General features: G+C 40.6%; 1 protein-coding gene across 1 annotated transcript; it reads right to left on the bottom strand.

The window, feature by feature from the left end:
• Positions 1–195: 195 nt before the first annotated feature.
• Positions 196–13,302, bottom strand: LOC309709299 (ATP-dependent RNA helicase DHX15). The gene is made up of 14 exons (XM_082537854.1): positions 13,111–13,302; positions 10,824–11,166; positions 9,064–9,257; positions 8,804–8,963; positions 7,688–7,906; positions 7,407–7,574; positions 6,756–6,842; positions 6,430–6,579; positions 5,625–5,733; positions 5,339–5,530; positions 2,252–2,374; positions 1,338–1,528; positions 778–947; positions 196–675 (listed from the first exon to the last, which is right to left on the bottom strand). The coding sequence occupies exons 1-14, from the start codon at positions 13,173–13,175 to the stop codon at positions 558–560; spliced, it is 2,289 nt and encodes a 762-aa protein (XP_082393980.1). The 5' UTR covers positions 13,176–13,302; the 3' UTR covers positions 196–557.
• Between the last annotated feature and the right edge of the window lie 2,013 nt (positions 13,303–15,315).

Here is a 15,315-nt window from a genome sequence, read left to right as displayed (position 1 = left end):
AGCAAACCGTTTATTGGATTTTCCCAGAATTTCTAAAGTCATGTTATGCATAAACATAACGCTGCACTGAAGTAGATCATTCTTTTTTAAACAGCAGGTGTTCAAGTACTGATTCACTTTACCCAAGACTCATTTCCATATTTAGTCAACCAAAAGCACCTAGACAAAAGCACAAAAACCACGGATCAAACTGTCTTTCGGATAACTGACTTTACTAATTAATTTATACAGAGAAATGAAGTCAAAGCTCATTGTTTTAAAGAAACAAAGCAAGCACAAACGTTTATGACTCAGCAGTTTCCTAAACAAAATTCAACCACATCTAAATAACACATTTGTTATTCCGTTTCAGTAATTACGACCGGGTCTAACCACTGTTGTTGACATTTTATCTGACGGTACACGTAGTTACAGAATTAACATTGATGGGGGGGGGGCAAAGAAAATATTTTTAAAAAATAATCAAAAAGTCAAATTTGAAACATTAAGATACAATGAGAGAAAGATCTAAAACTAAAGTAAGCAGTTGTTTTTCCAGGACACTTGTTGGCTGTTGTTCAGTACTGGGAATACTCTTTGCTCTCTAGTTTGGCAATGATTCGCTCCAGCTGTCGCTTAGCTTCACATTGTGGGAAGTTACTCATTTCGTAGTACTGAGGTGCAATCTTCACCAGCCTGTAACAGAGACAGGAGAACATGGATGACCCCGTCATTCAGCTAACGCAACACATGTTAAAATAACAGCTTTTAGTGAGATCTTATTGTCTGTACACGTACCACTCTGGCTTGATGTCTGTGCATGTGCGGATGTAGTTCTTGGTGGTGAGGACAAACTCGTTGTAGAGCACCCACTCTGGTTTGTGGTCCAGGACTGTAGATGGGTGCAGCTGGACCACTTGGTTGTCTTTCACTGTGAGGTAATGGCCTGTGCGCTCCAAATGAGCCACCTGCAGGGAGGTCCAAAAGAATAATTTGAAAAAGGATAACAATAAAATCCTTTTCAGTTAATCCTTTTCAACACTAAGCCCACTAACAGGCTGATAGCAGACTTCAGTTTACTGCCAGAGAGGAACACTGACCACATTATCTGTTTTACCTGGGCTGAAAAGATAAATCAATCATTAGAAAATTGGGGTAATAGAATAATTTAGATCCATTCAAAATCAAAAGCAGCTTCCCTAATATACACGTTTTTCGCTGTACTGTGTCTCGGTTTATGGCTGCAAAGGTTTTAACAAAACTCATGTGCGTTTGATTCCAAACTGAACAACAGACCGTCCTCAAAGCATCCCAAAGCTCCTTCTTCTTCCTCCTCCAAATCTATTATGTCTGCTCACCTGCATGAAGAAGCCGGTGCAGAGCGCCCGTCGGATGTTGATGTAGTAATCTCTGCTTGTGAACTCCGTGCTCCGACGAGGCAAGTTGAAGCGGTCCATGATCCTGGACAGCTGCTGCCGCACATTGTCGGCAGACATCAGCGAGCGGTAGTTGACAAAGTTGTCATAGCACCACTGGTTAGACTCATGGTCTGGAAAAAGGCATGAGAGACATTCAAGTCTAAGGTGCTAACTAGATCATCAAAATTGAACTAATCCCCAAATGAGTTGTTAATAAAAAATAGATCATGACTCTTTATCTTTAAAATATGTCAGATGAAACATGTTTTCAAGCATAAATGTCTACAAATCATGTACTGAATTAGTCATTTTAAACCAAAATGATGCATGGGGACACAAAAACGCATATTCCTGTCACCTCAGTAGCTCTCAATAGGTTATACATTTGAGTCTTGTCACACAACACCTCAAACCTCTCTGTTGCATACTAGCCTGTATGTAACAGAGAGGTTCATCTGTTTCCAGGAACATTCACAGTCAGATCCCTGAAGCATTGGAATAAACTGCCTGAGGAAATCTGGTCAGCAGAGTCAGTGCTGTCCTTGAAATCTCTGCTCAGGCTGGTTATCCAGAAGCCACCTGTGACTGTTTTAACAACTCTCATTGTATTCATCTACTGTATTTTTCTGTACGAATGCTCACATATCATATAACATTCAACCACTCTACTGCTCCATTATAAACACATCTTTCTTCAGCACGTTTTCTTTAGCTTTAAAAGCTCATATGTTGCACTTTCATCTTATTCTGCTGACCATAAAGTGTGTGTAAAAAAACAACAACAAAAAAAACAAATTAATGCAGGTTTAACTTCATCATGCAGAAATCCAAATAAAACGTGGACTGATGCTCACTTTGTTTGAAGGCGTGATAGACGTTGAGCAGCGTCAAGTGGTCTCCATCAATGTGAGCAAACCTCATCTTGGACTCGTCTGCTGCCTTCTTAGCCTCCGTAGGACGGACAAAACACTGTGGGACTAAACAAGGTTGGTATGGGCCCCAACAAAGCCGCCCATAGGGATGAGTCAAACATTCACAGAAAAATGCAGCAAAGCCTATGATGCTAGGGCACTCGACACTGCTTGGGACAGGGCAGGACCACAAGCTCTATAAGAGGGAGCTGCAGTCTGTTCTCATGGTCATTCCCAACTGTAATGGTTACTAGCTCGTAGAGAGGGGTCATTTAACCACATCTGTAAAACAAGAGTTTTCACACAGCTGCAGAGTGTTAGGGACACCAACAACGTTGAACCTTTCCAAAACTCACAGATCTTACTTTAGCTACATGAGTGTTAGGCCTTTTAGTAAGTGGAAGACTGAAACACATCTGAGCTACATGTTACTCTACAGTGCAACATTAATTTTTAAAGTGTTACTTCAAAAAAGAAAATTCAATAAATATGAAAAACGTCCAAGTGGTGCCTGCCCTATCCACTTTCTTTAATGATGAAGCACTCGTGAAAAACTTGCTTTCTATTAACAAAAATGCAAGAAAGAAAAAACCCAAACAAAAACCTGAGATTTAAAGTTAAGACTTAATATATGAAGTCGTATTGACCTACATGCCTGTGGCAAAAAAACAAAACAGAAATATGAGTATTTTATTGTCTTTTTCCAACTGATTCATTATTTCCTTATTTGTACTAAAATCAAAAATAAACTCTCCAACAAACCACCCTGATGAATATATGATTCAATATAAATAACATCAGTTGTGACTAATACTGGCATGAAATGTGTCATATATGTATTGACAAGCATCTGAAATATCAGCCTGTTCAGTTGTCATAATCCTGGACAAGGCACTACAAACGATCTGCACTTGTTTTCTGAGTACTTCCGTAAACATTAAGTCAGCGCTTAGTTGTTAAATCTTAAAAGGGGCATAAGTGACCCCCAGATCTCTTTTTTTGGTCTCTACAAGAGCAGCTTTGCATGAGTCAGTTTATTATTCATTTGTTACCCCTCAATTCTGATGGGGGCTGATGTCCTCACAGCCAGAGCTACGTGGCTTAGATAATCATATTAACGTTATCTGCTCTCATTGAAATCAAACAAAGCCAGGAGTAGGGGAAAAACCTCAGAAATCAAGAGGAAATCATTTAGAGCAGTCTGAAGTTCAAGATTGTGTCTCACAAGGTTTGTTCACACAAATGTGGATCTTTGCTTTTAAAACTTTAGCCTATTCAATATGAGCATCTAGAGCTGGGCGATAGAACGATAACGATATGTATCGCGATATAACTTTTACTTGATAGAGAAATTAAGCTATCGCGATAGACCTCGCCGCTCTTGTCCTCAAAAAAAAAGAAAAAAAAAAGAAAAGGTCAGCCAATCCAAATTAAGTAGCGCAGAGCCGAACCAATCGCAGCCGCAGCGTCACGTCACGTGACTTGTTAGGTACAGCACAAGTGCCAAGCCGCACGTGTGTTTGTTTGGGAAGCAGCCAGCGGGTAATGGAGCCAGCGCGTAATGGAGGAAATGAGTGTGCCGACTAGAAAAATCAACCGAGCGTGACCGAAGAGAAAACAGATGATGGTTCCAATGCCGGAGAGATTGTCAAACGGAAGAGCCATAGAAGTTCTGTAGTGTGAAGGTATTTCGGCTATTTCAAGTCTGACAAAAAACAGAGTAGCGTGCACTGTAAATTGTGCCGAAAGCAAGTCTGGAAATACAATAAACTGGTGCATGCGTCACACTGTGCGCCACGTTATTGTTTCGGTGAAATGAATTTCTACAATACTGTTACTGTTAATTCTACTCTCTGCAGTGTTTAAATGCTTACATATACACACAGTTACTGTCCCTCCACACATACGACTCGGTTCTGCTTCTATGCCCCAGCTTTGTTTACTTTTTCCCACCGAGGCTTCTAGACTTCTGATTGGCCAACATTTCGGCACGGTTAGGAATCTAGCGCCACCTGCTGCTTTGGCATGTTCATAGCAGCGTTTTCCTTCATTTCTGCCTTTATGTGTGGACGGGATTCTTTTTTAAAACGAAAACGGAAAATCTCAGTTTTCAAAAATACCCGTGTACGTGTGGACGTAGCCTCAGTCTCTGACTGGAAGCGCTAATTCGTCATTCGGCTTTTGTCAGACTAAAGTAACGGTTAAAACTGTTTGAAAAGCTAAGCTATACAACAAGGAGAGATTGAGAATTTCCTTTTAGTTCTCAGTTTATTTGATATTGACAAAAGTTAGTCAGTTTTGTCTGTTCTTCTGTAAAACAAACTAAGATTTATTTTTAGAATTAATATTTTGTTTCTAAGTGGAATTGACAATTTAGTAGTCTGTTTCGTTTGTTCTATTTTGAAACTTAAACGCTTTAGCGGCTGCCTTTTGTGTAGTTTGCAATATTTGTCTTTATTTATCTGAAAAAGTCTCATGTTCCTTAAGTACATCTACCCTGTTGAACTTATTATGGGAAATAAATATTTAAAAACAAGCTGCTGATTATTTCACATTTTACTTGTGAGCAACGGCACATTTAACTCTTACAAATATAGTTATTTGGCTTATATCGTGATAGATATCGTTATCGCCTGAAATGAAAAAAACATATCGTGATATGAAAAAATCTCATATCGCCCAGCTCTATGAGCATCCCTCAGTTTGACAGTACCTTTTATACATGAGACAGAATAAAGAAAAGGATAATAGCACCTCTTTAATAAGCTTTCTATACATCTCATCATTATTCAGTAAATTTATTATGCAAGAGATAGATAAGACTTGGTGGGCCCCGTGGGATATTCTGTGTTTTAAATGGGCCGCAGCACTCTTGACTTTGGGAATGGCTGGTTTAGAGGAGTAGAAAATGTGCACAAACTGGACGTACATTGGGATTATTTTTAACACTACCTGTAATCAGAAGTGTTAACCCAAAGGGACTTGGCCTACAACAGGCAAGTAAGATGTCAGCCCAGTCCTGGGCATTACCTGACAGCATGGCAGTAATGGAAAGGATCTCGTTGGAGCAGTTAAACTCGCAGCTCGCAATGACCATCTTTGCCAGTTGGGGGTCCAGAGGAAATTCTGCCATCATGGAGCCCAGCTCCGTCAGGTCACCGTCATCGTTGAGAGCTGCCAGGTAGTTAAGCAGCTCAAGGGCCCTCATCAACGTCTCAGGAGCTGCATGGAGGAGAGACTGTGAGGTCAGCTAGCCATGGCTAACTAGCATAAAAGGACTACTTACAGTTCACAATAAGACTGCAGGCTGACTTACCAGGTGGATCCATGAAGTCAAAGTGGACAAGGTCATCAATACCCAGCTTTTTAAGCTGAAGCACTACAGATCCCAAGTTTGAGCGAAGAATCTCAGGGTATGTGTTATCCTAAAAAGGGACGATAATAAAGTCAAATATAATGAATGTTGTTATCTTGAAGAAGGAGCGAGCAGCACAAAGATTAACCTGCTGTGGTGAAGTGAGGGGATATGAGGTGCTAACAAGGGCAGAGCTCTTAGCATAATGTCTGAGAGGCTTTGTCACACAACATGAGCGACCTATGTACAAGGGCAAACTGTGGAGAAGACATAACGCTGAATTTATATGGCAGATTGTTCACTTCGAAGGCAGCAAAGAGTTTAAATCTTTGTGCTTGAGTGATCACCATTCAAGCAATCCGCGTGATCTACAAATGATCATGAATGTGAAGTGACGTCTGCAGTATTTACACTGTGTAAACTCTTACTTCTTGACACTGCTGCATCCATATGAAGGCAGCAGTCTGATGGCATGCCTCTAATTTAGGAAAGTTTACTACAATATAACTTTATTTCAATGTTTCAGGAATCAGGTTAGTCCAGCATAACTCAGTATTCGGTATAAAGTTTCCTTTCATTTGATGAGCTGATGTCATTTTGGGCTTCTGTGACTCACACTGCCGCTTCTTTGCAAAAGCCTCCAAACCAAAATTTCAGGTGCATTTGAAAATCTGTGTGTCCCCTGTGAAGGACATACAAGGTCCTTCACAGTTTACGATGCCTTTATCCAAACCTCAACAACAACAACAACAACAAAATCACTTGCCTGCATCTCTGTTTTGTAGGCCTTCTCTGTGTAGAGACGGAAGCATTTCCCTGGACGTGTTCTTCCAGCTCGTCCTGCCCTCTGCTGGGCAGAAGCTTTACTGATGGCTGTAACGAGCAGAGACTCCACTCTGATTCGAGGATTGTACACCTAGACACACGTGGCAAAGCATGTTTAGGTACAACAGCTCTCATGATAGATTACTACAATGAGATGAAAAAAACAAAAAACAAAATCATAAACATCTACATTTCAGTCACTTTCACATCACTTGAGACCAAACTAATCATAAAGCTGAGCAATCAGGTGAGTCACTTTTGGTCTACCTTTTGTTTGGCAAATCCAGGGTCAATGACAAACACCACGCCATCAATTGTTAGAGAAGTCTCAGCGATGTTTGTCGACACCACAACCTGAGGGAAGAAGCAAAGTGATGTAAAATATTTGAAACCTGATAGGTGAGAATCTGTTTGTTTGTTTAAAAGGGGTTTCTGCACACAAAAGCAAAATTCATCCATTATATTTAGGCCACAGCACAGTATTGGCACTTTTTATTTGCCACAAATGGCCTGAATGTGCATTTTTCTTAAAGACATAAGAATTCTGTTATATATTATCCTTGGTCTGATCTACTGTGCATTATCAGAAATCAGTTTCTTTTCTTTCCATTTGTAATACACACAGGGTAGCATTTGCATCCCAGAATCAGACTTCAGGAATACTTTAGTGCCCCCTAGTGTCAGTCAAAAAAAAAAAAAACCTACATCTTACAATGCAGGCTATTGAGATAATAAAGACAACTATGTAAATGACGTGAAACTGCAATAACTTTAAAACCGATGTACAAAATGAATGTTATTGGTCATCATTATTCTCCACTAGCCTTAAAAACCATCTGCGAATGGAATACCTTCAGCAAATTTACAGGAAATGCATTTTAAAACCTTAATCTCCTTGACTTTATTTCAAACTTGTACCTTTCTTCCTATTGCACCATTTGGCTTCCTTGGAGGAGGAGGCTCAAAGATTCTTTGTTGCTGCTGTGGAGGCAACGTGGAATACAGTGGAATGATTTTGATGTCTCCGACCTCAGGACCCAGGTCATCTACCTCACGCTTGATCCGTTTGCATGCCTCATCAATTTCCTGAAAGAAAAAAAAAAAAAAAGTATTATAACCTTGCATTTTGAATCAGTGGAGGGTGTGCTGCTTCAAATTAAAGTCTACTGGAACTGTAACCTGAGAATTATGAGCTTTACCTCTTGACCGGTGAGGAAGAGAAGACAATCACCTTCCTCTTCCTCACACATATGAATCTGGATGACAGTACGGATTGCTGCCTCAAGGTAGTCCCGCTCTGGCTCCGGAGTGTAAAAGATCTCAACAGGATGTGTACGTCCAGGAATAGTTAGAAGAGGACAGCTGTCAAAGTACACCTGGAACTTCCCAGCATCTAGTGTGGCACTCATGACAATCACCTGCACACAAAGTTTATATGTGGGTATATAAAATACTTAAATCTTACAAATATCTGCAATGGTATCATCTCTGTATGATATTAGCTGTATAGTGCTCTTAATGTTATTACATGGTAACAAAAGATGGAGCTTTTATGAAAATTCCTATGTATGCAATCATCCTTCTCTATACATTAAATACCCCATCTGCATTTTCTTCTGTCATTCACACAACTTCACATCACACCAGAAACCTCTAAAAGTGGAGGTTTTAGCCTACCCCAGGTTTCTTTTTTGTTTTGTTTTTTTACATTGACCAGATTCTCCACACTGTCCCAATTTCTGACTTCCTGTCTCTTCTGGTCTTTGTCCCTGGTTGGAATTCTAACCAGCGTCTTTAGTGGCCACATCCAATCCAGCTTTGTGTGCAAAATTACATTTTCTGGGGATAACTAAAGTGATAACAAATTACAACCATGGCAAGCATCAAAGGCCACCTCCAGTAGACACTGCTTAATTTAACATGGCTAATGACCATTGACATGCTCCATTAGTGATATTTCCTACTGAACTGTCCATTTCCTACTGATGCATGAATGGCTAATCAAATCCTGCTGCTCGTTGCGTTTCTAACTTTACTACTGGAACATACTCAACTTGTGAGTGGTGTCACTCCTAAATCCAACATCCAACTTCTGAGGCAACTAGAAAGAAGCATAATTCACCTGGCACACCTGCTTTTGTTTTCCTTACTAAATGTTTTAAATATTCTGAGTAGAAATTAAATCTTGTTTTTAAATCAGCTAGATTAGTTGGGGTTTTTTTTTTGGTTTTTTTTAATCTAGGAAGCACCTGTTTGTAAAGACATAGATACATTAAAATTACATCCCACTTGGGTGAAGAAAAAAAAAAAAATACCTTCAGATCTGATCTCTGACGAACCACTTCTTTCAGTACTCCCATCAGGATGTCTGTGGCCAGAGTTCTCTCATGAGCCTCATCCAGAATGATCACACCATATCGTTCCAGCAGTGGGTCATTCATGGCCTCTCTTAACAACATACCGTCTGTCATGTACCTGAAGAAACAACAATGCTTTGTTAGGCTGGGCTGCTCTGTGCCAGTGAAAAGCAGATTCTCTGAATCAAACCATCTCATTCACTCACAGAACTACTTACTTTAATATAGTCTTGGCAGAGCTACAATCCTCAAATCGGATGGAGTAGCCAACTTCCTGTCCAAGCATGACGTCCATTTCGTCCGCCACCCTCTGAGCCACACTCATGGCTGCTACTCTTCTGGGCTGAGTACAGGCTACTGCCCGCTTAGGACCAGGCAAGCTTCTAACCATATCCACACACCACTGTGGGATCTGCAGATTTAATCAAAGGTTGCAGAGAATCTAATAAAACCAAATCAATTTAAAAAAAAAAAAAGATATGCATTTACACTGTGCCATCACACTAGAGCTGGGCGATATGAGATTTTTTCATATCACGATCTGTTTTTTTCATTTCAGGCGATAACGATATCTATCACGATATAAGCCAAATAACTATATTTGTAAGATTTAAATGTGCCGTTGCTCACAAGTAAAATGTGAAATAATCAGCAGCTTGTTTTTAAATATTTATTTCCCATAATAAGTTCAACAGGGTAGATGTACTTAAGGAACATGAGACTTTTTCAGATAAATAAAGGCAAATATTGCAAACTACACAAAAGGCAGCCGCTAAAGCGTTTAAGTTTCAAAATAGAACAAACGAAACAGACTAAATTGTCAATTCCACTTAGAAACAAAATATTAATTCTAAAAATAAATCTTAGTTTGTTTTACAGAAGAACAGACAAAACTGACTAACTTTTGTCAATATCAAATAAACTGAGAACTAAAAGGAAATTCTCAATCTCTCCTTGTTGTATAGCTTAGCTTTTCAAACAGTTTTAACAGTTACTTTAGTCTGATAAAAGCCGAATGACGAATTAGCGCTTCCAGTCAGAGACTGAGGCTACGTCCACACGTACACGGGTATTTTTGAAAACGGAGATTTTCCATTTTCGTTTTAAAAAATAATCCCGTCCACACATAAAGGCAGAAATGAAGGAAAATGCTGCTATGAACATGCCAAAGCAGCAGGTGGCGCTAGATTCCTAACCGTGCCTAAATGTTGGCCAATCAGAAGTCTAGAAGCCTCGGTGGGAAAAAGTAAACAAAGCTGGGGCATAGAAGCAGAACCGAGTCGTAAGTGTGGAGGGACAGTAACTGTGTGTATATGTAAGCATTTAAACACTGCAGAGAGTAGAATTAACAGTAACAGTATTGTAGAAATTCATTTCACCGAAACAATAACGTGGCGCACAGTGTGACGCATGCACCAGTTTATTGTATTTCCAGACTTGCTTTCGGCACAATTTACAGTGCACGCTACTCTATTTTTGTCAGACTTGAAATAGCCGAAATACCTTCAAACTACAGAACTTCTATGGCTCTTCCGTTCGACAATCTCTCCGGCATTGGAACCATCATCTGTTTTCTCTTCGGTCACGCTCGGTTGATTTTTCTAGTCGGCACACTCATTTCCTCCATTACGCGCTGGCTCCATTACCCGCTGGCTGCTTCCCAAACAAACACACGTGCGGCTTGGCATTTGTGCTGTACATAACAAGTCACGCGACGTGACGCTGCGGCTGTGATTGGTTCGGCTCTGCGCTACTTAATTTGGATTGGCTGACCTTTTTTTTTTTTTTTTTTTTTGAGGACAAGAGCGGCGAGGTCTATCGCGATAGCTTAATTTCTCTATCAAGTAAAAGTTATATCGCGATACATATCGTTATCGTTCTATCGCCCAGCTCTACATCACACTGTTGGCTTTTTTCAGTAAGGGTAGCACAAGATTACTGACACATAAGAGACGCACCAATGCACTTGACTTCATACCTGTGTTGTCTTGCCGGAGCCAGTCTCTCCAACAAGCACAAAGCTTTGGTGACGTGTGATGATGTCGGTGAAGCTTTCCTTGTACTCCCACACTGGAAGCTGTAGCCTCTTCTTCAGGATCTCATAGTAGCGGGGAGTATGGGGCAGGTTGGTGAATGGGTTGATCTGCTGTTGTAGGACCATTTGCTTGAGCGGTGGTAAGGCTGAAGCAGCGGGTGTGCTGTTAGATGGGGCACTAGATGGCTTTGGTTCTCTGTCCCGGTCTCTGTCCCGATCACGGTCTCTGTCTCGGTCCCTATCCCTCGAACGGTCCTCACGGTCTCTGTCACGGTCCCGGTCTCTCCTGTCAACATTAGAACAGCACATCATTGTCAACATTCTAATTGTAAAAGAAATAATCAGGTTACAGTTTGCAATCTCAGGGCAATGAGAGTAAAGTTGGGACATTGTCCAATGTTTCCCATATTCAAGCATGCTTGATGCGTTCAACATGTTTAAACTGTCTACCGACCTTTTCACCACTTTAATTGATAGGCACTAAATGACAGCCTATTGCAAATTTATTTGCCATAGTGAGCCTCCATCTCACCCTATCCCTTGCATCCTCCTCTATCGCACCCACTACACTACCCATGGATGTAATGAAGTCCTCCTTCACTACATCCATGAACCTCGTCTGGGGTCCTCCTGATTCCCTCATGCTTGGAAACATCATACTCAACATCGTTTGTGCAATATATCTACTATCCCTCCTCTTTCTGCCTCGTCTCCAAACTGCTTAACCTGAGCTGTCCCTCTAATGCACTGCCTATTCTGGTCACTCTTAATAAAAACCTGACATCACCAGCTCAGCCACCTACCTTTCTGTCAGTGCCACCATGTCCAAATCAGAGTCATAGCAGGTTACACAACTGTCTCATAAATGTCCCCTTTCACTCTTGCTTCCATCCTTCTGTCTCACACCACCCCTGACACTGGTCTCCACCCACACCACTCTACCTGCACTCTCTTCTTCACATTTCTTTTCCTCAGTTCATAGCTATTTAAACTCATCCATCTTTACCATCTCTACTACTTGTAACTCCACCTTTCCACTTGTCTCCCTCTCATTCACGCACACATGTATTCTGTCTCAGTTCTACTGACTTTCATTCTTTTTCTATCCAGACTCTCCTCCACCTGCTCTCTGCAGATCCATCCTCTGTTATCATAGTCCACAGAGGATCCTGCCTGAACTCATCTGTCAGTCTGTCCATCACCATGGCAATCAAGCAGGAGCTCAGAACCGATCCCTGGTGTAATCCCACGCCCACCTTGAACCCAACTGTCACTCCTTTGCATGCTACATCGCTGTCCTCATACTTATGATTTTGTGTTGTGATATTTTAAAGTTATAAAACGAACCTGACACTAGTCTGTTTAAATTATGACCTTATAGCAGTGCCACTTCTAAACTACCTGACGTTTACTTTTGCATTTAGACAGATACTGACATATCTGCAGTGGGTGCACACTGTCAGTTTAACAAGCACACACAGTTACAGCAAATGTTTCTAACATCACATCAAATACTTTGAGGGCTTAAAAGTTTATATGTTTATTTATTTTTATACAAATTGTTTACAATTAATGGGTCACAATATACTTATTTACAAACTGTCAATATTTAGCCTACTTTTACTGGTAGTTTGAACAGTCAATCTCAATGAAATCCTGCAAATTTAAAAAGAATTGCCACGATTTCTTTCGCATCTGTAAGTCTGTTGTGGAGGTTTTCACTGAAATAAACACACACGAGCACAACGTAAAACATGTGAGTGCTAAGAGACGCTAAAGTTTCTGCTAGCTTAATCGGCGCCAAGGACAATTTTAATTCGCAGCTAGTATAGTACAACATTAGATGGCTATTTTAAGAACCAAATCACAGTCTTTTAAATCGAAGCCACGGCTGGCTAGATGAACCAACACGGGTTAGATAAGGAGCTATGTTAACGTTAGCCAAACACACGTGCCCCCGCTACGATGAAGGTAACGTTGATGCTTCGTTTGTTAGCCCAACGTCTACGGTATTTTTTTTTTAATACAAGCACTTAGCACGTTTCTGTTCGCGCTGCACGATCATTCAGGTGCTATCAAGAAACAGCGAATAAAGCAGAGCTGCAGCATGAGCAGCTTAGGGTTATATTTTCTCAGCTCCCATCTTCCATCCATGGTGACCGAGAGCGGCAGCTAGCAGTTAGCTTGTACCCGACTAGTTTGAGAGCGATAACTGTGGGACTTCACTCACCCGTCGGACCTCTTCTTGCTGGAGGAGTAGTCATCACCCAAATCCAAACGATGTCTTTTTGACATCTTAAAGGTAAAATGTGGCTTTCTGTGAAACAATTAACGCGGGCACAGGTCTACCCGGCAGGTTATATTTCCTGATTCCTGTGCTGCAAGTTCTCTGACCGAAGTGTTTTCTTCTTTTCGTATTTGTGTAACACAATTTCAGCAAGCGCCACCTACTGTTGTGGAGTCTTCACTGGTGTTTCCACGGCAATCTCTTTCAAATGGATTTTCACTTATTATCAATGCTCTATATATAGTCATATAACCATATAATACTTTTTATTTTCTATTGGATTTCAAAGAAATTTGGCACATTAAAAATAAGCAAATAAAAACACGTTTTTTGCCCATTTGTTTGAGCTACTGGTCCTTAAACAATGAATTTGATAATCGTATCACACAGAAAATCAGGCACATCTATTTATTATTACGAAAACAGATGTTTTAGAAGTGGTGGTAGGGGCTTATAGTGTGTCACTGGGGGGAAATTCTAGGCCTAATCTATTACAGTTAACAAAATTATATATATATATTTTTAGTGTTCATATGGATGTAACGTTTTCAGTGGGAGAAACATTTTGTCACTCATCCACTGAAACCTTATAAACAGTACAGATTTACTTACCTGGATGATTGAGCATAGATCAAAAATATTTTTTATTCTACTTTAAAGTCATATGAAAGGTTTTCCCATGGGTTCTATAAAGTCCTAGTGTCATATATCACTGTGGAGGAATTATGGCCGACTCTGCAGAGTGCTTTATTTCATTGAGGTTTGCATTCATTGGTTCATGCACAGCTCTCGTAACGCCCCACCACACCTGTTGTATGCTCACCTTATTACTAAATTAGGCAGAGCACTCTGAATTGAATCAGGACATAAAGCACGGTCTTTACGTTGCTTTATTGAACACTGTCCATCTTACAACTAGCCACTTAACGGGGCGTCCCTCGGACAACAACATCCGGTTCAAAGGTCATCACCTTAAGACATAGCCATATCAGTACATGACACACCGGCCATTGCAACACTACGATTCTTTACTTTGTCAGACATTCTGCTGTAGATTTGCAGGTCTCCTTGGATTCATTGTCCTGTTGCATGATCAGTTTTTTGGCTAAGATGGGCTCACATTTGACTACTGAATACTTTGGTATACAGAGGACTTTATGGTCAACTGACTGCAAGGTGCCCAGGCCCTGTGGCTGCAAACTACTGCAAATCATCACCCCTCATCACCCCTGAAGTGTTTGTGCTGATATGCTATGTTTGGTTTTCACCAAATGTGGCACTTTGCATTATTGCCTAACATCTCCACTCTGCTCCAATCTGTCCAAAGGACATTGTTCTACAGGAGTTGTGGTTTGTTCAGCTTTGTAAACCTAAGTTGTGCTGTCATGGTTTTCCTGGAAAGAAGACACTTTGTCCTTGATACCCTTCCAAACAAGCCATACTTGTTCAGGCTTTTTCTATTTGTATTGCCATGAATGTAAACATTTAACATGCTAACTGCTCTTGTTTTATTTAGCTATTTATTCTTAATACATTTATGAACTTATGTATACATTTGCTGGGATATCCACTCCTGGGAAGACTGCGGCACCTGAATGCTCCAGACCAACAAACTGGCTTTTATGGAGGTGCTCACACTTTCTGACGATTCACTATCAAGTGTATTTGATTAGGAACATCTGGCTGCTCTTAATTCCTGTGGGAGCAGTAATAGATGTACTTAGTTTTTCATAGGACTCTGTGCTGCCCTTTCATTTTAAATAATAATAATAATAATAACAATAATAATAATAATGGGCACAAGTGCGACACAAGCAACATCAGGCTGACCCTGTCAGTTTGCGCCCTCTCCCAAATCACGGACAAACGTGGTTGGAGAACGTGGTACATTGAGCGTTAAGGTTTCTATGAATCGAGTTTACACAGACGTGATTATGCTCTTATCAGGCAAAACGTCCTGGGTTTGTTAAAATGACTCCGTGTGATACCACGTGAGAACAATAAAATATTTCATTTTCTGTTGTTACCCACAAACTGAACGGTAATGTAAGGGGGTCGAATATTTCGAGATTTACTCATCAAATCATCAAAAGACTTGTCAAGTCCCTTGCTCCACCCTCGCCAAACAGCAACGCCCATTTGTTCACA

Source organism: Aulonocara stuartgranti (assembly GCF_965226115.1).
Source record: "Aulonocara stuartgranti genome assembly, chromosome: 6".
Taxonomy (NCBI): domain Eukaryota; kingdom Metazoa; phylum Chordata; class Actinopteri; order Cichliformes; family Cichlidae; genus Aulonocara; species Aulonocara stuartgranti.
Note: the sequence above shows the minus strand (reverse complement) of the source record. Positions and strands in the feature narration are given on the sequence as shown.

Coding starts and splice junctions, on each gene's coding strand:
- LOC309709299 (XM_082537854.1), bottom strand. CDS start 13,175: ATGTCAAAAAGACATCGTTTGGATTTGGGTGATGACTACTCCTCCAGC. Junction 5,734..6,429: donor CCTACAAAACAGAGATGCAG/GCAAGTGATTTT, acceptor GTCCCTTTTTAG/GATAACACATACCCTGAGAT. Junction 2,375..5,338: donor CATTACTGCCATGCTGTCAG/GTAATGCCCAGG, acceptor AACCTTGTTTAG/TCCCACAGTGTTTTGTCCGT.